General features: G+C 38.8%; 1 protein-coding gene across 1 annotated transcript in view; it reads right to left on the bottom strand.

The window, feature by feature from the left end:
- Positions 1-1,771: 1,771 nt before the first annotated feature.
- Positions 1,772-22,641, bottom strand: part of LOC122797178 (tumor protein D52-like) — a 491,103-nt gene continuing 470,233 nt past the window's right edge. Inside the window, exon 6 of the mRNA XM_044065997.1 lies at positions 1,772-5,196. Coding sequence (XP_043921932.1) covers positions 5,074-5,196 — 123 coding nt within the window. The 3' untranslated portion in view covers positions 1,772-5,073. The remainder of the gene's footprint in view (positions 5,197-22,641) is intronic.

Genomic DNA, 22,641 nt, shown 5'->3' with positions numbered 1-22,641 from the left:
TGTTTGCTAGCAGCAACCTCTTCATTAGTTACAAATCTCTTTAATGTGGAATTATTTAGATGACTTACTGCTGCAGAGATTGTGCATATTTACTGCTACTGGTGGACTGTAGAAGTTTGACTAGACTTTTATGATGAAAATGTTCTGAACTGGGCAGTTTTGTCATTATTGCTTCATGCATTTTGTTTCATTGCTTACTGGAAAGATGTTCAAAACAATAAATTTAAAACTTGCTGTATCAGGTGTGCTGTATTACAATTAATATAATTTAATACAATCAGGAAGGTGCATCAAAGAATGCATGTATGTTTTGTGCGCAAGGGGCCTGTGATATGAAAACAGACCAAAGGAAATCTGCCACCGGCCAAATGCATTTTTTTTTTCTTTGAATGTGGATTTCAATGCCGTTTTAATGAATGTGAGTTTCAAGGGCAGTGAAGTTTTCATGCCAAGTCGGTTTTCATTGTGAGACTGTATTGCTTTGCTTAGCAGATATCTGTGTGTTTGTGCTATAAAATAAAATTTTTAAATGAAATCCAAATAATCATTGTATAAGTAAAGCAGTATACACATTGCAGTGGTTATGGTAAATGAGGTGAAATAGCCAAGTAATGGGACATTAGAATGGTTGCAGGGGGGAGGGCTATGTATGGGAGCCCCCATTCAACCATGACTTTGGGGGGGGGCAGCAAATCAAAGACAGCCTCGGGTGGCACAAACTCTAGCTACACCACTGATCAGTAGACCATGGAGAATGACTTTTGGAGGTCCTAGCAAACTAATACTCTAAGATTAGAATATTGCCTACCAGTAAATGCCCTACTTTTACCACAAAACCCACATACTGTAAGTCACCAAAAACAATAACCTAAGGTTCATCATCTTCTCCCTTCCCAGTGAACATCATTGTAACACATTTCAAACAAATGGTTACCATTTACTACAGGGTCTTGGGGGGGGGGCATATTTTGGTTGTTCAGTTTGCATATGAAAGTTGGTATCCCACAATTCCACTGCAGTGGGTGGGGTTACATAATTATGCAAGCAAATTTCAGGTTAATCAGCATACAGATTTGTACCTATTTTTCATGGGCCTGTCTAGATTTTTGATTACATGTTGACAGGTATGAGATATATATATATATATACACACACACACACACACACACACACATATTCACACATATATATTTAAGGGTGATATCAAAACTGAACTTATTTTAATTTATACTTGTTTACCAGGGCAGAGAACTGATCAGTATTGACTAATTCCAGGTTCAGTCCAGATGAAATGCAAGCACTTCACAAAAAAAAAGGCAGAAATGTAATCAGTAACAGAATAGTTACAATTAGTTACATAGAAAACACTACATGCACATTATAGTGAACAAGCAGTGTGTAATTTACAATGTACACATTAGTAACTAACATGCATCAACATTCAGTAATGCAGTGAGAGAAGTGTAAAGGAGAAAGGGATAGTGTGCTAGGTTATATGTCATAACAAGGAAGGAGCATTTGGCTTAGATGAACAGGTGTTTTTTTTGTGCCAACTAAGATACAGAGGTAAGAAAGAGTGTCCTCCAAAACAGTGTCTGCATAGACTCCTCAATGAATATTCTTGATACACTGCCAGTATGCTCTGTTTTGAGCATTCTTTTGAAAACAATGCAGCATTTTTCACTCAATGTGCAACACTACAAAAAAAAATCCATTATGTACATTTCTCAAATGATACCATTTGTCTGTACTATAATGCACAAAAGCAACATAAATAAGAGCATTTTAATAAGCTTTGATTTATATAAAGAACAGATTACAAACTAAGTGCAAAGACAGTTCCAAAATGCAGCATATATGAACTGTTTGCCTGTAACAATGAACAAACATGGTTTACTGTGTCTTTCTACACAAAATAAGCACTCAAAGTTCCCAGCAACAAAACTGTTTGTGCATCTAGCAAGATAATATTAATTGGTCTTTATTTATTGCATGACAGTGACAGCAGATTTAGTCATTAGAAACACAATTTAGATCCCCAAAAGAATAAACAAGTATAGTGAATAAATATGCATCAGCATTTTGGAGCAGAACTCTATCAAAGAGTGGTGTGCAATTGGAAAAAATCAGGTGGTTATAATTTATGCCAGAAAAATAAAGCATTATGATCAAAGTACAGCTGTAACTGTGTCCCCATTCTTTGGCACAAAACTTAAAAGTATGGACAAGTATTATTTGCAATATACGACTATGTAAACTAAACCCACTCATTTCAAAGAAGTGATGTACTCCACTGTAAAGATGTTTAAAACCACAACAGCAACAGGGAAATGTTGCACAGGTGTGGAAGCAGCAGTGTTGTATTTTCTTACCTGAACATCTAAATCATAACATTTAAATCCATCTCTTGCAAAGTCTATTCAAATTAATCATACTGATCATAAACTACTTGCTTAAAACAGATTCCCACTAATTTACTGTGCATTTAATTTCAATTTCTTACATCTGTGCAGATGTTACTCTACCATTAAAATGAACTCGTTTCTTAATGGTCATTACATTATGAAAGAAACCATTTCAATTTGAATTCTGATTTATCCCTCTCACAGGCCTAACATAGTAATGAACTATTAATTAAGATTTTGCTCAAGCAGTACAGCTGATAGCACCTAAAACAGTCAAAATCTGTGCTGTGATAAGCTATAACAATGGGACCACAAATTTTAAGAACCTTCCTGGAAGTATACCTTGCCATAGGTGGTCAAGTCTTTTTGTCCAAACAGCCACAACATATTAAACAATACATGTTTGATGAATGAAGCAATAATTTTTAAATAATGTATAAAGAGAGGCAAGAGTAATGCTCCATGAAGCACACACACCAAGGACAAGAAATTACATTTAAAATAGTCTTATTTTAATAAAATTTAGTCTTAAAACAAAAGACTTGAGATACTGTATTTACCAACACTGTTATTGGAAGGAAACCTGAAGGTGCTTTACCAGATAATGCTGTGTAATAGATTAGTTCTTCTGTAACGTGACTAAGGGTTAACTATAAACACAAACTGGACATCTCCAAGAATAGTGTTACTTGTACACAATTTAACCTTTATGTATCTTTCTGTGCTCAGATTGCCTTTTAGTTTTAATGCATATTTTACTGATGTGGTTAAGTCCCATCTGTTTCTTAACTACTATCAGTACAGCTAAACCGCACATGCTTTATAAAGTGCTCAAAAGATTAACTATCAAAAGTGTGGAATTATATTACAGTGAATGCTCAAAAAGATATAGCACAGCTGGGATGACTACAGGACGGTCTGCAAGTTTGTAACTACTACTAATCAAAATGACAAAACTGAGATACCCAAATTACTGCCATCTTCTGAATGCAGTTAGTCTCACAGGCGAAGTGTTATTGAGAAAAAATACAGTTTTGCCTGTAACAAAATATACCAGCTTGTTAAAACAGCATGAATACTAAATATAGGTCAGAAAACACAACAGTGTTTTGTAGCTCAGTGCTCAAGTTTAATTTACAAATGGTCCTACCTGTGTGTGTTCCCGTTGCTTGATAATGCCAAATAAAAGAAAAAATCTACAGTTTCAACCACACAGCAAGTTACTTGAAACAAAGGTCACCGCATAACCTAGGTTAGAGCAATTAGTACTGATGAGGTGTCTATCGTTCATGAAAATTGTGATAACTGGGTGGAGTTCTAAGAACAGGGCACACATTCTACCGCTGGGTGGAGTTACGGGAACAGGGCACACATTCTACCCCTGGGCAGAGTTCTGGAAACAAGGCACACATTCTACCCATTGCTTGCTGAATAATTTTTACAAGTGCGCCCAGCCTACACCAGTATACTAAGTAAATCAGTTAATTCTTCATTTGAAGAAATACTCCTCTTCCTACTTATTAAAACCAAGAAAATTCAAATGAAAAGATTTTACACAGTAGAGAGAAAAACATTTTCTGTGAAGAAAACTTTGCATTTACAGAGTAGGTTTATAGAGACTCTCTACAGTGCATGCATCTACCCACACTACTTACTTCTGGCCTGTCAAAAAAGCAAATCAGCACCCTATAGAGTATCACTGTACATTACTCCTAAAATTAAAAAGGTGATGTGACAGACAACCATACATTAAACAGTTACTACCAGCTAGGATACAAAGGATCCAAGGGAAAGCATTCCATTTCTATATATTCAACAATAAAAATTGAGTTTGAGGAAAGCTTATGAGAATACATCTTTCAAGATGCATACTTTAACATTTTCTTTACAGAAGACTTGATGAACTGAGCCCAAAAAGTTAAGTGGCAAACAATGTCCATACAACTAACCAGAAAATAAAAAATAAAGGCCTCAAAAGTTCTAGGCAAGGTGAAACGAGAGAAAATTACTCAAAGTTATAGCTTGTCAGTGTAGATATAAAGACAATAAAGCACAGAGAAAAACAAGGAGAGGGAAAGTAGTCTTCCACTCAAGCTACTGTATAAAACCCATGAGAAAATGCAGGAGTCCCACAGCAAGAGACTCTTCCACTAGGTCCTGGTAATATCATGAGACTACATTTTGAGCCACGTGGAGCAAATGTGTGGCTTTTCATGCCACAACTGTCACTGACAGTATACACTATTTCAAAGCAATAAGGCTGTTCTATAATAGGACGCTATCATCTCTAAAGCAGGTAGAGGCACCAAGCTTAATCTGCAATAGAAAATTCTTGAACAACTTAGGAGAAGGACTCAATGAGTCAGGAGTCAAAGGAATATGAAGAAAAAGAACAAAAGCAAAGATTAAAAAAGTCTTGAAAAAATAAAGTGAAACGTACTTCATAAAATATTTTCAGTTATGGTTTCATACTGTACAAGGACTGTAGACCACAATAACAAAAAACAGACACAATGTTTATGAAGTACAATGCAACCTATGTTTTGCAATGAATTAAGGGATAAATCAGAACAGCCGCCAGTGGAAATGACATCAAACACTAAATGTGCTTAGTAGTTTCTGCTTGCAGCAGCTCTGGCAGTGGCTTGAAGTAATGTGGTCTCTGCTATCATGGTTCGTCTTTTGCTAGATGTGGTTCTTCTGTAAGAGGCTCTGTGACACCAGCATTAGCAGTAGAGTTCAGTACATCTCCAAAGTCACCCCCTGCAGGCTTGTTTCCGCCGACTTTGGTCTAGAAAACACCATTAAACAGAACAATCTAGTCAGATTTTCACAGAATTAAATTAGCTATTAGTGTTAAGGACAGCAGAAAAATTGTTTTGATATTTTTATTCTTCTGATAGTTTACTACAAATGATCTCAGTGATGCAAATATTAATTAAAACATTTTTATAATAGCTAGTTTCAAAGCTTTACCTAAGTGCAAAACATGATACTCAAAATATCACCCTTTTCCAGTGTTGTATTTCTTTTTCATTCTAGGGCAAACAATATCTCTGGAACCAAGTTATATAGAGAGTGACAAAGAGAGGAGACGGACTAAAACAGTGTACAAGAAATCATACTGGTTTACCTTCTACACGGCCCTCTATTTAAACCTGGGATTTCTTCTAGCAACCATCTCTTGGCAAATACGTTTACAACTGGGGGGAATGTAGTAGGAGCACTAGCATATACCATTAGCTCACACGCAGGCATAAAATTACATCACATACCAACCTACCATTACATCACACACCAGATCTATGAGAGGGAAACAAGCCCCATGATCCCAAATTCTGACCCTCACTGAAACTGCCTGAATACAACTATAGCAACACAAAAAAAGGATATACAATTATAAACTTGTCAGACTTACTGGGACAACGATTAGATTGGTGAAAGGCTGAAGAAGCCATCCAAACAGAGGACTGCCTGGAAGTAACAAGTACCCACTGCAGGAAACCCTCTCAAAAATATACATAGATATGGCAAGTATCCCACATTCAATCAGAACTATACCTAGCCTCCATATATTAGAGTCCTCTCTCAAAGTATTTGACTAACTTGTGGCCATGCCCATGCACCTCACCTGTATGATCTATATTAACAAATACTTCACCTTCTTAACCTGACCTCTCATCATGCTACCCGTCTACACTTCTCAATACCTGGCCTCTACCCACTCTAAGAATAGGCTTGTATCATTTTTTTTTTTTTTTTTTTTTTTTTTTATTTCCTAGCATAGTATGCTATACTTCTAATACTGCTGTATATAATTGCTATATTTATTAATTTTATTTTTTATTTTTACATCACTGGTGGTCTCTTCATGACTTGCTGTATCCTATGCATTTCACTACCAATCTGTATCTATATACGCATTTTTTAAGTTACATTTGTACTACTGTTTTACTTGATGTCACTTAACTTTCTGGAGCTTTTCTCCCTGGGCCTCCAGGGAAAGTGGGTATTACCCAGTCAGACTTTCCCAGTAAACAAATGTTAAAGAAAACAGTTGCATGTCTGTTACATTTTACTGCAAGGGGCCCTATTCCGTGCGATAGTGAGGGAGAATTTAAAACAGTAAATTCAAATGAAATATTTCACACAGTTAAACAAGGATGGAACAGCACAGATAAAAAATTACTCTGCAAACTAGATGAAGGCAACAGCCACAAAGGTAAAATAAAAAAATGTGCAAAACGGACAAATACAATTCCCTGAAAGTAAGGGAATAAATAACTCAGAGCTCCTATAGACACTACTAATGGACATAAAGAACCATATCCACCAGTGAGTAACGACCAGGGTCAATGAACCAACTAGTTTGGAAAGGAGATGCTAAAGCTAGTTAAGTTAATGAAGTCAAGTTGTTCAAAAGGGAAGGAATATTCTTCAAACAAAAAAGCCCCCATGAAAGTTGCTTTACAAGACTGTGATAGCATAGCTCAACTTTTTGTTCAAGAGTCAGGGGCTAAGCAGAAAGCAGTAGGGATACAAAAATCCAAAGTCAGGGATAATTTTAATTATTCTAATTCCCTTAAATTAACAGAACACCAAAAAGCAATCTCACTGAATCAGAATTTACACTTCCAACCAATTAAACCCAAAAAAACACTCACAAGTTGGATACTAAAAAGACTGATGTTATTACGAACACACACTCCGAACAGTCTTAAGATTTTTTGCACTGTAAAAGGCTTCATCTCTAAAGTGGTTGCAAGTACAGAACTTAATCTGTGGTTAAAGATTATTCTGAGTGTGTTTTCTATATAAAATCTGTCTTTCTGGTGTGTAACTTGTGAGCTTTAGTGGATAAATTAACAGAACTCCAACCTTTATGTACACTTATATTTTCCAAACAGTTACGTATGAAACTTGAATGCCTGGCATTATTTAGCATCTATTCCTCAGTGATTTACTAGAAAATCCAAAATTTTATTACTGATGGGAGAGAAATAAAAGGTAAAAATCAAAGACATTTTGCAAAATCAGGGACAGCTGAAAGGTAGTTAGTCGCTAACTTATCAAAAAGTTGCAAACATGCATGCTCAATACAAGAAAAAGAAATCAGAGAGGTATCCGAGACAGGTATGAATCACCTGAAAACTCAGTCACGGGGGGACTACAGGTAGACAGCTCTCCATACAAATGGACACTATTTTCACGGTTACAAAAAGTCAAGGATTGGAAAGCTTTCTGAGCATCTTAATGATCTTTGAGACTTTTGCCAAATGGAATGGAAAACTGAGGGAATGTAAAGGAGCAGCCAGGCCCATACGCTTCAATATCTTCCTGCAGTGCCATTAGTCTAAATGCACAAGCACTAAACCTTCTCAGCCATCAAATGTTGAAGGAAATGGATTTTTGGTCTTAGAGTTCTGTTAACAAGCACAGAATCAAAAAGGAAGGCAAGAAGGCATACAGGAACCTTTCCTATCAAAAGAGTGAAGACAGTTATCTCTTCCTTGCCCTGCTAAACCATACAGAATTAATACAGAACTAAAGGGAGAGGAATTAATATTTTCAGCACTTGTACCACCATGCATGTAGTGACCAAATCTACATGGTGTAGATGCACGAATGCAGAAAAAGAATAAATTGGAAACCGGCACAAATGCCAATTTTTAGTAATTTTTTCCAGGTATATATACAGTCACCACCTTTTTGGGCATTATCATGAACATCAGTCTTCATTTTTGTAGTCCTTGGGCCTAAAGACCATCTGGCCAATCACCATGATCCTACCCTAACAACTGATCAAAGCACATCATTACATGAGCAGCCATAAAAGTGGAATGCTAAAGCACCAAAACCAAAATTGAAGTGAAGACTCAACTGATATAGACAAGAAACCAAGTAAAACAAAATCAGTCCAGGAAGACGTCAACCACTCGATATGATCCACTCAATAGTGTATTCAAAGTACCACTCAGTTTATTAACGCCAATAAATTGCGACGTTTTCGTCAGGAACACCTCGACTTCTTCAGATACTCCCAGATAAAATCAAAGGTATCTTAAATACTATCAGTGTGATTAAATAATTAAGAATTTAAAAGCATACCATCCCTAAAATACACACAAACATATGTGTGTGTATATATATATATATATATATATATATATATATATATATATATATATATATATATATATATATATATATATATATATATATACACACACATATATATATATATATATATACATATATATAAATAAATATATATATATATATATATATATATATATATATATATATATATATATATATATAAACTTGACAGGAAAAAACCCCCAAAAAACTCACACTAAAACATATACAACAGTACTTAAAAGTAAACATGTTATTTTTTAACTTGAGTAATACAATTCTAAAGCATGTTCTAGTTTTCCCCTATGGGTTGTGGAAAGCGATCCATTTGTCATAAAATGGGAATCATTCCAGCCTCCCTATGATGAACAGATTGCGGCTATTAGTTCTCTAGACTTTACTGGGGATTTATTAATGGAAGAGGAACTCCACAGCAACATCCCAGGGAGGGGCAAGCAGACTGTGCTCTTTCATTCCTTCTCTCCTCTGCTACTCCTTCCATTGCTTAGGCCACAAGTGACATTTGGTGCAACTGGGAAAGTCAAGGCTCCTTCACTCTATACCATAGAGTCAGCACATGATAGGCACATGCACAATGGCTGTGAAATAACTGAAACCAAAATTCATAGTCGCCTGCAACAGGTCAAGATCTCTTTTGAGCTGACTGACCAGAACAATACAAAAGTAACAGCCCAAACAATGAATACTTTCCATAACACATAGGTCTGTTGAGTCTAAGGACTTACTGGTAGCCTCAGTCACTTCCAAAACACCAACCTAGATGTCTAGCAAGATCAAGGGTTCTAATATCAGATGCCTGGGGTGAAGGATACTTATCACCCAATCATGGGGGACACGCTCTTGGCTCAGACAGGGATACTGTTTTTGTACGGAGAGGAACTGAAGGCCTGAAACTATGCCTTTCTTGGCCCTAAAAAGCAATACAAATTTTTTCTGTTTTCCTTAAATAAAAATTTAGTTTTGTCCCTTCTTCCATGAACTCTGGGATGAGGAAGGGTAACACAAAGGGAATGAGGTTGGTGGTGAGATTTATCTAACACTCAAGGGCATGTCACCAGGGGATCTTTAAGCACATAGTGGCTTTTCAACCTGAGGCACACAGTGCAGTGCAACATCCACATCCTCGCATATACATAAATGGCACCATCAAGTCTGCAAAAAAAATAAATAAAAGAAAATACAGTGGAGCACACGAAAGCACATGTGGTAGAGTTTTAAATACATACCTTTGAGCCTACATACAATGAGGTGGCCTGGAAAGCTTTTCCTGGGCCCGATTCCTTAGGAAGACATGGAACTTAGGAAGGGGAAATGAACAACTGGAACCCTTAAGCTGCAACACTGCAGAGGAATAAATTCTCTTACTACACCTATGCACAACTTTCAGTCACTGCCTTGGGCAAGAAAACAATATGATGTGATCTCTTATCGAAGTAGGACTGAAAGGCTCACACTGGCTAGCCACCTTCTTCAGTACTACAAGACCACAACCGCTGTGCTTCTAGGCTACAAGGACAGCATCCCTGAGAGTTGAAATGATAGCATGTCGGTCTTCTTCAGATGTACATACAAAGACATTTTGTTGAAGATATGGGACCTGATGCCAATCTATATTAAAACTCATGAGCCTCAAAGGTCTCTAAAGCAGGGGAGATGGAGATAACGCGCAGTCCTGGTCTCTCAGAAAAATAGCTTCTTAATTTTAATCATAATAGCCCCCCCCAATCTCCAAAAGTAAGCTTTTGCACAGTCTTATGCATAAAGAAACGTAAAACAGTCCCATGTGAGATGATAGGAAGTATCAGATGACAGGAAAACAGGCCCCGCACAAAGTCCTGCACTAACATCATGCCATGTTCCTATACAAGTGCAGTTCTGCATCCATTGTTCAAGCTCATACATTTTGTTTGACATCTTGGTCTTGAAAAAAAGTCCTGAGGCAAAGAAAACCTTGTTGCTCCCCCACCCCCATCTAGAGTTAGTAAACCCTACAGGGCCTGGGAGGGGATAAGGGAGAATGGGCATCAGTCCCAATTATCACTGACATGCAGTTCATTATTTAAGGAATGGACTGTAGTCTACCATACAGGAAGTTACCCCAGGACTGGAGCTGAGTGTATGCTTCATCCAGGCCTTGCAACTTGCCCTGCGCTAGAAAACTAACACTTGTTTAAGTTCTCACTCATGAAGAATAACCTTAGCACCTATATGACTCTGAAGGCCATTTTGGCAATACACTTGTCTCTAGGACAGCTATGCTAGTCTGCCTTCCAAGCTTTGGTTCTTTTAATGCTGCACCAGAAACAGCCTAGAGCTTCACTTTAGACAATTCCTGCTGATCCCAAAATGGAGTACATATTTCTCTTTGATGTGTCAAAGTGACAGGTTTGAATAGCTGGCACTTACAGCAGTGGCCATACTGTGCTCTTCTCAAAAGCAGTAAAGGGAATGCCAATGTAGGTTTTGGCTAGCAAGTTGATGGCAACAACTGCACACAATGGATATGTATCTAGACACTAAACATAGACATTTCTCAATTGTGAGTTGACAAATTCCTGTTGAAGACCAAGACCTTAAAAGCAATCCTTAGAAAAGTGAGACTAAAGGGGCAAAACGGGGACTGCATATTAAGTCAAAGGCTGCAGAACCTTAAAGTAGTCCCCTTAGTCCAACGTAGAGCAGTCTCAAGGTTAGCACATATAAATAGTAGGGGAGGGTAAAGCCTGCATGGAAAAATGCTTTAATGACATTACAATGAACTTCGGGCTGCACCATTTTTTTTCTAAGCTGCACTCTTTTTGCAGTTGCAAGACTTGCATTTAGGATAGGGAGCCGACTTAAGCTGACGCTCTGTACTGTGTGAACAGCTCAGGGTCAAGGACCACTCGTAGTTATAGCATGACCCCATGCGGCTGCTGAAAAATAAACAGTGCCAACATGCCTCTCTGGATTCCTTATCTTTGTCTTTTATTTCATTCTCCTATCTGGGATCACAGGATAAGCTATGACAGCTGGGTTACTATTTTTACTCACTGGCAGCTGCTAAAGACCCTGAGTTTGAGTATCTAAAACTATAATGCACTCTGCTACAGGCCCCATGAGGAGCTCAGTGTCTCTCCAACCTAACACCAGTATTCAACTGTGGTACCACCTTTATCATTCTTCTAAGAAAAGCGCAGTCCTGGTCTGAACTGTCTGCAAACAGCTAAAGTTAACTGAGTATGTGTCTACCTGTTTGAACCAATATTCATTTTCCCCTGGAGAGCACTCTTTGGCTTGTAAGCAGCCCCCCCCCACACACACGCACCTTCCACTTTCTCTCTTATTCCCTTCTGTTAGCAAACAGTATCCATAACTGATCAATACTGTGTGTTTCTTAATTTAAACTGAGACCACAGTAGCCTACTGATACAAGGTTATCCTGTTTTTCCACCTGAGAAATGGTTAAGAAATGACTTAGTTTCAGAGCAGTCCTTGGTCAATTGTGATTGTTTCTTAAACACAAACTTGTCTTTGCTTTGGCTCATTAGCAGCAGTACAGAACTGCCTGCTCACAACCCTTGTTCTCCCCTCCCCCTTCCCTGTTTATTACCTTAAGACAATCCCAAAGTTAATAAATATTACCTGTGGCAGGCACCATTTTTAAAACTACAACCACCCTTGTCACTATCATATGTTCATTTATCAGTTAACTGATTGTTTCCAGCCCCCTCATAAGAGCAACTAACAGGGTCTCTACCCGCTTCGCTCCCCACCCTGCCCCCTATTCCCTCCCGCCCCCAGTGGCCCCACCTGTATTACACTCACAAACCCCTCCCATCTTTCCAATAGCCAACCACAGTGCTAACCCAACACTACCTCCTCCATCTTTCCACTACTATCACACCTCCTCAACTAACATGTACAAGCATACCTTACCTATGCTCACTGCATGCACTCTCCTTGCATATCTTACATCCTACCAAAGCTCCATCATTCCCCCACCCAACTACTACTCATACCACCACTCATGTCTCACCCTCACTCAGCTCCCCTCTCACCAACTCAAGAACCATCCCTATGCACCCCCCACATATTTTACCAACTATATTACTCAAACATAAAGCATCCCTACAACTTAACATAGTAACCCTCCCACCATAGCTATTACCCACAAAGCACAATCAAAGTTTCCCTTATAAACAAACACATTCAAAAACTGAGAAAACTAAACCTCATGCATATCAAAACTAGCACTAAGTGGAGACATCCACCCCAACCCTGGCCCTACCATCTCCAACTCCAATCCTCAATCAGACTAGAAACCACAACTTCTCCCATATTACAGCCTGAATAGAAATAGAAAGCCAAGTGACTTCCTTCTACTAAGCCTAAATATTAGAAGTATATCCAACAAAGTCCATGAACTCCATGCCACGATAGACTTGTAACTCCACAGATATAGTCAACCTGACAGAAACCTAGCTAAAACCTCATTACCAGTGAGCAAATACTCCCTACAGGTTACGGCATACTAAGAGTTGACCGACTAAACTGGAAAGGAGGCGGTGTAGCTATAATATTTAAACAGTATCTAAACATCCAGATCTTAAAATCATCAGCTCGACAAATAGGCAATGAAGAAATAATATATACCAACCTCAAAATAAACCAAAACAAAACCATCAACATAATTGGATGCTATTTCCCACCTGGCCAAAACATCCCTCCACTAGAAAACCTCAGCTGATCTACCCACCATCTCCCCCAAGAAACTATCATTTTAGGTGATTTCAATATTGACTGGCGGTCCTGTTCTGGCAACCATCCAACCCCATCATGTAAACCTTCATGGCTTCATCCAACTAGTCCAGTCACCAACCAGGATAAATAAAAACCCCAGCAAGCACACTACCCTGGATTGGATACTAGTCAGTAAGATCCCCCAGTCATATATAACAGGCTGCTTATCAGATAAGCCTCAGTGATCACTCCCCAACATTCCTACTCAAAAAATACCTATACCAAGCTAAACCTGTCATCTACCGTCAAATACGTAAAAAACTAAACTAACCCACTCACATTCATCTCATCCCTCAAAGAATGTAACTGGCATCCTCTAAAGTACCTCAGTCAATGACGCAGTTGAATTTTTTAATACGACCTTCCTGAGCACCCTTAATTACCATGCCCCCCATAAGACTTTCCAGAACCAAACAACCACCCTCCCCATGGCTACAGAAAACCACTAAGTCAGAAATAAAAAAACGGGATAAAGCCTGGGAGCACTGGCACAACACCAAACCCCCCTCAACTAGACAAATTCCTAGAACTATGCAATAGAGTCAAAAAGCTAATAAAACAGGACAAATTCCAATACTACCAGTCTGCCATACACTCCTCCCAACACAGCCCCAAACAATTCTGGTCCTCCATAAACTCCATCCTCCACCCAGGTAAAGTCAGTACCCCTCCTCCTAACATCCCCTCACTCCTCAGAAAATATTGCTACCTCATTCAACACACACTTCACACAAACCATACTATCACTAGCTAAACACAACCCCCTTCCCCTCCAACCTACACCTTCAACTAGTAATCTCCCCACCGTCTTCTCTTTCTCCTGCACCTACCTCCAACATAAAAAAACTCTTAACTAAACTTAAGCCCACCAAATTAGCAGAAGACAACCTCCCAAGTGAATACCTACAAATCGCAGCTGATGCTCTGGCCTACCCAGTATCCATCTTGATTAACCGATCTCGGTCAGAAAGCTATGTTCCCACACTGTGGAAAGTATCACATATAATTCCCCTCCACAAAGGTGGACCCTCCAGAGAACTAACAAATTACCTCCCCATAACTATTCTCTCTCCACTCTCCAAAATACTGGAGAGATGCATACACTCTCAGGTCTCAGACTACCTCCATACTAACAACCTCCTTTCCAGTACTCAGCATGGTTTCCAACCAAACCATAGCACCAACACTGCCTTACTCTTTTACGAACACTATCCTTCAGCATAAAAGCAATGGCGCTCTCTCTCCTCTGCTACTTTCCTAGACCTATTTAAAGCATTTGACATGGTCCCAACACAAAAACCTATCTCTGTCCTCAATAACCTAGCCTTCTCTCAGTCACCAACTGGTTTCAGAGTTACCTGTCTGACTGCCAACAATCCGTTGTATGGCAGAATGACATCTCCCCAACTACCTGTCTCCATAGGGGTTCCCAAAGGATCCATCCTTGGACCCCTACTCTTCTGTTTTCACCAATAAATCTAGCCTCTGCCACCAAACATGGCACACATACAATACGCAGATGACTCAACCATCTGCTCAGCCCAGTCCCTACCCAAACTACAAAAAGTCACACAGGAAGCCTTTTTTCCTCTGTTGAAACTTGGTTATCCGATGCCCAATTAATACTCAACCCAAACAAAACTAAACTACTCATCTTCCAACCCACCAAACATACTCAAAACATCTCTCACTTGAACATCACAGCAAAAGACAACACCACTACATACCCAACTGAACACACCAAATTGCTAGGAGTGGAAACAAACTAAAATTTGACATTCACATATCTATGACCATAAAAAAGGTCCACAATAAACTGAGCGTTATACAGAAATAAGCAACTTCTCACCAAAGCAGCAAAGATTTCAGTAGCAAATTCCCACCTTATCTCCACCCTACTTTATGCCTCTCCAATATATACCAACCCTAAGGCAATGCGATCTAAACAAGCTAGAGACCTGCTACAACAAAATCGCCAAATTCGCCACAGGGGCATCCTACCATAATCACCACTGTCTCTCACTTGCTGGACTGAGCTGGCTTGAACTCCCTCACCTCCTTCAATGGTATCAACTCTCACTCGCCCACAAATTAGTAAACCATCCACTAAATGTCCCATCCCTCCAGAATCTACTCCAACCCTATCGCACCACCAGACCACTAAGATCCAGCAACAAAAATCACTTGCAGATCACTAAAGCCAATAACTCTGCTGGTGAAGCACTATTCTCTTGCACCATAGCCAAATTATGGAACTCCCTCCCACCCACAATTACCACCATACCATCATGCACCCACTTCAAAACTTTACTAAAAGTGCACCTAAAAACATGCTGGCTATGCCCTTGCAACTCCCACTCTAATCTCACCCACCCCATCCAACCACTACCTTTCTTGCCACTCCACTAACTACCTTGATTATAGCAAGCTCAGATGCTCATAAGCCTAGTACTTATTATACAGCAGGAACTTCTTATTGTAACATTTCTTAATGTCTGTTATGCACTTCACAGATAAAGATTCTAGTTGTCTACTGATGTACTATGTTCATCTGTAAATATGTTGCAAGTAATTGCTATGTTAAATTGTTAATCGCTATGTAATCCAACATAACTACTGTCTGTTTTATTTTAACTGTGGAGCTTTTCTCCCTGGGCCTCCGCTGAAAATGGACCTACGTCCATCCGGACACTCCCGGTTAACAAATGTAAATAAATAAATAAATCTGGCGATAGTGAGTGGGTAACTAGGCTAAAGCAATGACAGCAGTCGCATACAACTGGTGGTTTTGGCAAATGATGTAGGTAAGGCAATATCTGCAGTGTTTCTAAATCCCAATCAGATGATTACAGTTTCACTTAAGGGACATGTGCTGGACTTCAACATGGAACTTTCTAAATGAACTGCACTCAGAAAAACTCAAAGAATGGCAAGAAAAAAATGTGCACACCATCAAACCCTAGTGTGGGAATGTTGACGATCTGTACCACTAACTAAACAGGTATTGCCAAAATGCAGTGGATGGTCGATACTTTTAAAGCAGTCATGCATGACATGTACTTAGTTGTTTGCCCTACTGCAGACAACTACTTGAAGCAAGCACCTGTAATCACGATTAGTGGACAGTACCCAAATTCTCTGTGGAACCAAGCAAACACTTGCATTTAACCCCATTTTCATGTTAACATACGTCCTGGGATTATATGAGAATGATCTCTACAATGAGCTTGATCTGGCTGACCAACAAATGGTCTGACCCCTTGCTGCCTGAAGTATTATTCAAACAAACACTACTCTAATTAGAAATGGGAAGAAATGTCAGTTACAGAACATTATCTTTCAGTATAATGTAATAAGGAAGCTTACAGACTGTTTGAGTGAGATGAACTCTTAACAGGCAAATGCATCTGATGCTAAAAAAATTACCTAAACAGCAGCAAACTGACAAAGTTCATAAACTTCAACAAGTGCCCTTTAGTAGCTCCTGCCACCTGCAAATTTTAACATGAAATACGCCACAAAATAGGACAAATACCTTGCAAAAAATTACTTTCAAAGCCATTAACCACTTAAGGTTGCAGAACTCCTTAAAGCACTATTTGCTTTACCACTCCACCTTCTTGCCATTTATCAGCATGATGTTCCTCAATCAGAAAAGTAAAAGACCTTCAAAAACTCCATAGCTGAGGTATCTACACAGAACATCTTTAGACTACATTTTGAAAGTAATGTGTTAACTGTATTTCTCCTGCAGTCATGTATTCTACTCTTTCTTGTGCAATGCAGTCCTTCCAAATAACCAAGAACTAAGCTGCGGTACCCATCTTTAAAGGAAGTAATCTAATGCTAGATCACAGTTCAAGATAAATGCCCCTGCAACCTAAGCCTGTTATGCTCCTGGAGAAAGGTGCTGCTGACCAGTATATGGAGCACCTGCTTAAACAGGTACTCTTTTCAGACAGCATGATGAGGTCTAACCAGACCCACTATACCTGATGCCTTGCTCATTTTCTCCTTAAAAGCATGGACTAGAGGTTTATCAGAAATGCAAGTTTTAAAGATTTAAACTACTACTTTTCTCACCAATCACAGGTAGAGGCCTGGCTTTTTGCAATGTACACTGGCTTATAGTCAACTAAGACAGGAAGGGTGTTCGTAAGGTCGTCGGGTCAACTGCAATGCAAAAAAACTGCTGTATAGAGATGTACATAGCACACATTGTACTTTGTTTTGCCAACTGAACACCCTATCCATCCATAAAGGAGGCAGCTCTACCGAACTATCGAAATTTAGGCCCATTGCAATTCTATCACCCTTCTCTATGATCTTGGAAAAAATGTGTACACAAACAAATCCTACAATACCTTATACAACAGAACCTAATCACCCCCACCCAACATGGCTTTCGCCATGGTCATAGTACCTCCACTGTTCTCATCTCCTTCATAAAAACCATTTCACATGCCAGAGATCAGATTAAATTAGTCTCTTGCCTCTTCCTAGACCTCTCAAAAGCATTTGACACTGTCTCTAATCCTCTTAAACTATCGGAACTAAACCTATCCACCCCTATCTCCTGGTTCTCTAGTTACCTCAGCAATCATTTCCAGTCTGTTAAATGGCTCTCTGCTAAGATGGGTGCACCCCAAGGTTCAGTTTTGGAACCACTGCTATTTAATATTTTTAACAATAGACTATCTACCTCTGCTCCACAGTCATCACTGGTACAATATGCTGACTCCGCAGTCATCACCATAACTGATGACCTCCATGAGCTCTATACTAAAACAAAGAACTCCTTTGTCTATTGAAAACTGGCTCAACCAAAACCATCTGATCCTAAACCCAAAGAAACCAAACTCTTTACTCTTTGTACCAAAAACAATGAACCATCTGAAACCATCCTTCTCTATCACTTCCCACAATAACACACCCATCACAGTGGAAAACCATACCAAACTACTTGGGGTCATCATTTATGACAAGCTGAAATTTGACCTGCATGTACTTAGTAACATTAAGAAAACCCACCAAAAACTTGGACTTCTTTATAGAAACAAACTTTCTATCCAGTAAAGCCATGACAGCCCTATCACATGCCTATTATCAACCTTTCGCTACGGCTCTCAAATCCTCACCAACTTACAAACCTCACTTATTCCTAAACTAGAGTCCACTTACAAGGTAGCTAAATTTGCTGAACTACCATGCTCCTATAATCACTGTTTAGCACTCAGAAAACTGAACTGGTTAGAATTTCTCCATAAGCATTCTCCTTTATCAGCTTCAGATAATTCCTTCTGTTTTGTACAAGCCCACGTTCGACCCCAGCATCACCTCTATCATCTCCTCTTACACCCTTGCAAGAACTCTTCAGAGCTCTGAACATCTCCTTTCCATACACAAACCTAAGATCAACACTAGTAAAACCTTTACAGCTATTCCCCTGCTGACAGCTAGAATAAACTTCCACTTGACATTAGAAATATTTGATCCAAACACCAATTCAGAAATGCAGCAAAAAAATCACTTAAGCAATAAAAGACAGTCAGTGTTATCCCCCGACTGACCCATCTCCTCTCTGCCAACCAGCCTCTCTCCTATCGCCCATTCCTGTGTCACCCAACTTCCTTTCTAATTTGCTACATTTAAATTCATTACTCCTGCATTCTTATTTCTCTACCCTGTACCTACATTCTTACTATAGTTGCTAACAGAATCTTTCATACCTAATCACTTCTCTCCCACTACTATTTCAGCTGAACTGATGAAGGATGTAAATTATTTCATTACCCTACTCTGCACTGTACCTACTGTACTTAGCCTTGACTGTAGATTTTTGTTCTTTTTACTCTGTACTGTTCCTACTTTACTTGCTGATTTGTAGAATCTAATTGTTACTCATGATAAACCCACTTTTTGTTGTTCATCACTGTTGGAGACTTTGTTTAATTAGCTCCATACTATGTCAACTTATTTTATGCTTTAAGTGACTACGTAATTGTGGCGCTTTTCTCCCCGGGTCTCCACTGAAAAAAAGTCTCTGACCCAGCTGGACCAACCCGGTCAACAAACAAATAAAAATAAATAAATGCACTTGGCTCTGCTGTGTAATGTCTGTGCAGCACCCTTTACAGAGTACATGTAAATATGTGCACACTCAGAGGAAGCTGTAGCAGGCTGTCACAACTGCAAACACAATCAGCAGCTGCTGGAAGGATGCTTACAGCAAAAAAGCTCTGAAGGCTGCCCTAATGAACTCTCTTCTCCAGTCATCAGCTCTTGCCTCAAAAGCAAATGAATTTGGGAACTAGACATGCTAGCACATTAAGTCAAGGAGACAGGGTAGACAGACTGGAAAGAAGGAAGCAAGAAACCAGCAGACATGATGGGATATGAAAATTTAGTGCAGAGAAAGGCAGAGGACAGATGAAGACTGTCAGTGAAATACAGATGAAGGGGATGGCAAAAAGCAAGATGTGAAGAAATTAAAGTGGTAGCTATGAAAGAGGACAAGAAGGAAACCAAGGTGGATTAAACAGAGATCAGCAACAATGGATGAAGGGAAAACAAAGCCATAGACAGCTAAGGAGGAGACAACACGAAAAGGAAGAGGACCATGGGCAGGAAGGCATACTCAGACCAGTAAGACAGACAGGACGAAAGGGACAGAACAGTGGAGAGAGTTTATAAGATCAGACACAGTTCCTGGACATCTTCTGGAAAGAGGTATATGTGCAGATGGGTTTACCTACCTAGGTGGATGGGAAAGAAATTGGTGCAGCACAGGTAGAAAGAAATCCAGCTATGAAAAGTGAGAAGCTGGGGGTACTGCAAGAGGATGCAGACAGGAAAGACAACATGATGTAGGATATTAAGGAAATGAGAATCCAAAAGAGAAGAGGGTTTTGGAGACTGAAGACTCAGTCAACAAGGAGATTACATGTATTTGGTAAGGGAGAAAGAAAACCGGTTGCAGAAAAACTAGTATTTGGGCTTAGATTTAGCAAAACAAGGAAGGAGGTGACCAGGGTAATCAACAAGGAGGAGGGTGGATCCATGCTGTGGTGTATGTAGACACTAGCCACCTGTCGCCACGGACAACCGAGGTGGTAGCAAGCATGGCGATGCAGAAGATAGCTTTCAGGACAGGGGGATGGAAGTAGTATTCTCAGAAAAGCTACCTGTGCCAGTAGCTTGCACACTGAAAAAAAATGTATGAAGTGCATCAGTACACAAAGGAGAAGGGGTTTGGGATTGAGCAAAGGAAACCGGTAGAGACAAACCAGCTTTGCTGATAGCAGATCACTTCGTTACTCAGAACAGGTAGTGGGTACCATGCATCTCAACTGCTAAGACTAAGACATATCGCTATAATTTGGGGTCCTAGATTTATCCTTGCTCAAACTAGACTTATGACATTCCTTAAAGTTAGACTTGTTTACTGCTGCATAACGGATTAATTCCATAAACTAAGCTTATACAAAAATTCACTACCATTATCTATATAGGATCTAGTAAATAAAGACCCCTTGTGAAAAGTAAGACAAATGTTCCCTTTTTCTGACCCATGTGCTATGATCTGTAGAGGCCAGTGCTGTGAATTTTTAATGTACGGAGGCTGAGTGGTATGGGTTGCACACAAACCTGGGTTGCAAGTGCATCTATGTGATAAGTACCTTTAAGATGGAACGGAGAGAAGTTGCACAAAAGTAGTAGAGTGGGTAATTTGGATAACAGTAAAAACACAGTAGAGGACTAAACAAGAGAGTGGCTCAAGAATTTGGCTGGGCGGGGGCGTGGCCAAAGATGAACACAGGATAGCAGCAGATTTCTTCAGCTCCACCAATTTCATTACATTGACAGGAATTAATTACTTAAAAAATTAATTCTTGAAGTAATTTTCCTTCTAAATATGTTGGTTTTATATAGTTCTTGAACTATATCTAAAAAAGAAAGGAAATCTTAATAATATTCCTGTCAGAAATTACTTTGGAAATTTTCCTGTCAGTTTATCAGTCTGAAATGAGTTCCAGTAAGACAAATTCTCAAGACTCCAGCATCAAGAAAGAACTTCAGTCTCTGATAATTATAGTCCAGCAACTTACTGCTAAGATGGATAAAATGGATACTAAAATCGACACTTTCATAGAAAAAACTACAAAACAAATAGACTTGTTACATATGGACCTGCAACAACAGAAGATCCAGATGACAGGCATAGAAGAAGCTGTGAATGACATGGAAAATAAAATACAAGAAGAGGAAATCAACATTGAGTTTCTGCTGAAACAAAATACACATTTACAAACAAAGCTGGATGACCTGGAAAATAGATCTAGGCAATAACATTAGGATTTTTGGACTGCCAGAAAATATTGAAGGTAACAATATTACTTCTTTTTTAACAACATGACTCCCTAAAACTTTAGATTTACCAGAAGCATTCTCTTGGTATCGAAAGAGCACATAGATCTATAGCTAATACTAACTCTAACAAAAACTATCCTAGATCAGTTATAGTTAGATTTCTATCATCTTTTGATAAAGAGATGGTTCTTAAATCTGCTTGGGCTAAAGCTCCTGTTAAGTTTAATGAGACAACTGTGCGTTTTGACAATGACTATTCTTCCATGGTAATTGCTAAAAGAAAAGTTTTTCTGCCACTAATAAGGGAGCTTAAAAAGCACAGTTTAAAACATACCTTCTGTTTCCTGCCAAGCTTAAAATCTTCCTTCCTGATGGTCCTAAGGTCTTCGATGATTTAGACTCTGCTTTACTGTTTGTCAAAGAAAAAAGGATTTTGGATAAAATAGAAGAAATGGAATGGGCTAGTTCTTCATTAAAGAGATTGGCAACTGAAGCTTCCTGGAAGACTTCAGAGAAGAAGAAGAGACTAAAAAACAAATGATTTGTTATATGTTTTTTTTCTCTCTCATCATTTTAGTTAATTAATCTTTTTGAATATAGTTCCTGCATTTCCAGAAAGCCACAAATATTTTGGAAAAGATTTAATCAAAGTTATTCTCTATGTGCAAAGAAATGTTTTGTTTCATAACCAGTCAAAATGCCTGATGATTTAATGGCAGGCTGTGACTCTATTTGTTTTTCTTTCTGAAAAAAGTAAGGTTAGTAATTTGATACATTTTTTTATCTTTATCTTTTTTTTTTCCCTTCTTTTATTATTTTCTTTGTTTAAACAATGACATTCTATTTAGATTATGTAGTGGGTAAAGGGTGGGGGAAGGCAGGGAGAGAACAGTAATGAAAATACCATTAATAGAATAATAACATA

Source organism: Protopterus annectens, chromosome 3.part0 (genome assembly GCF_019279795.1).
Source record: "Protopterus annectens isolate FY-2018-M chromosome 3.part0, PAN1.0, whole genome shotgun sequence".
Classification (NCBI taxonomy): Eukaryota; Metazoa; Chordata; order Ceratodontiformes; family Protopteridae; genus Protopterus; species Protopterus annectens.
The sequence above is the reverse complement of the archived record's forward strand: the minus strand, read 5'-3'. Positions and strand labels throughout refer to the sequence as shown.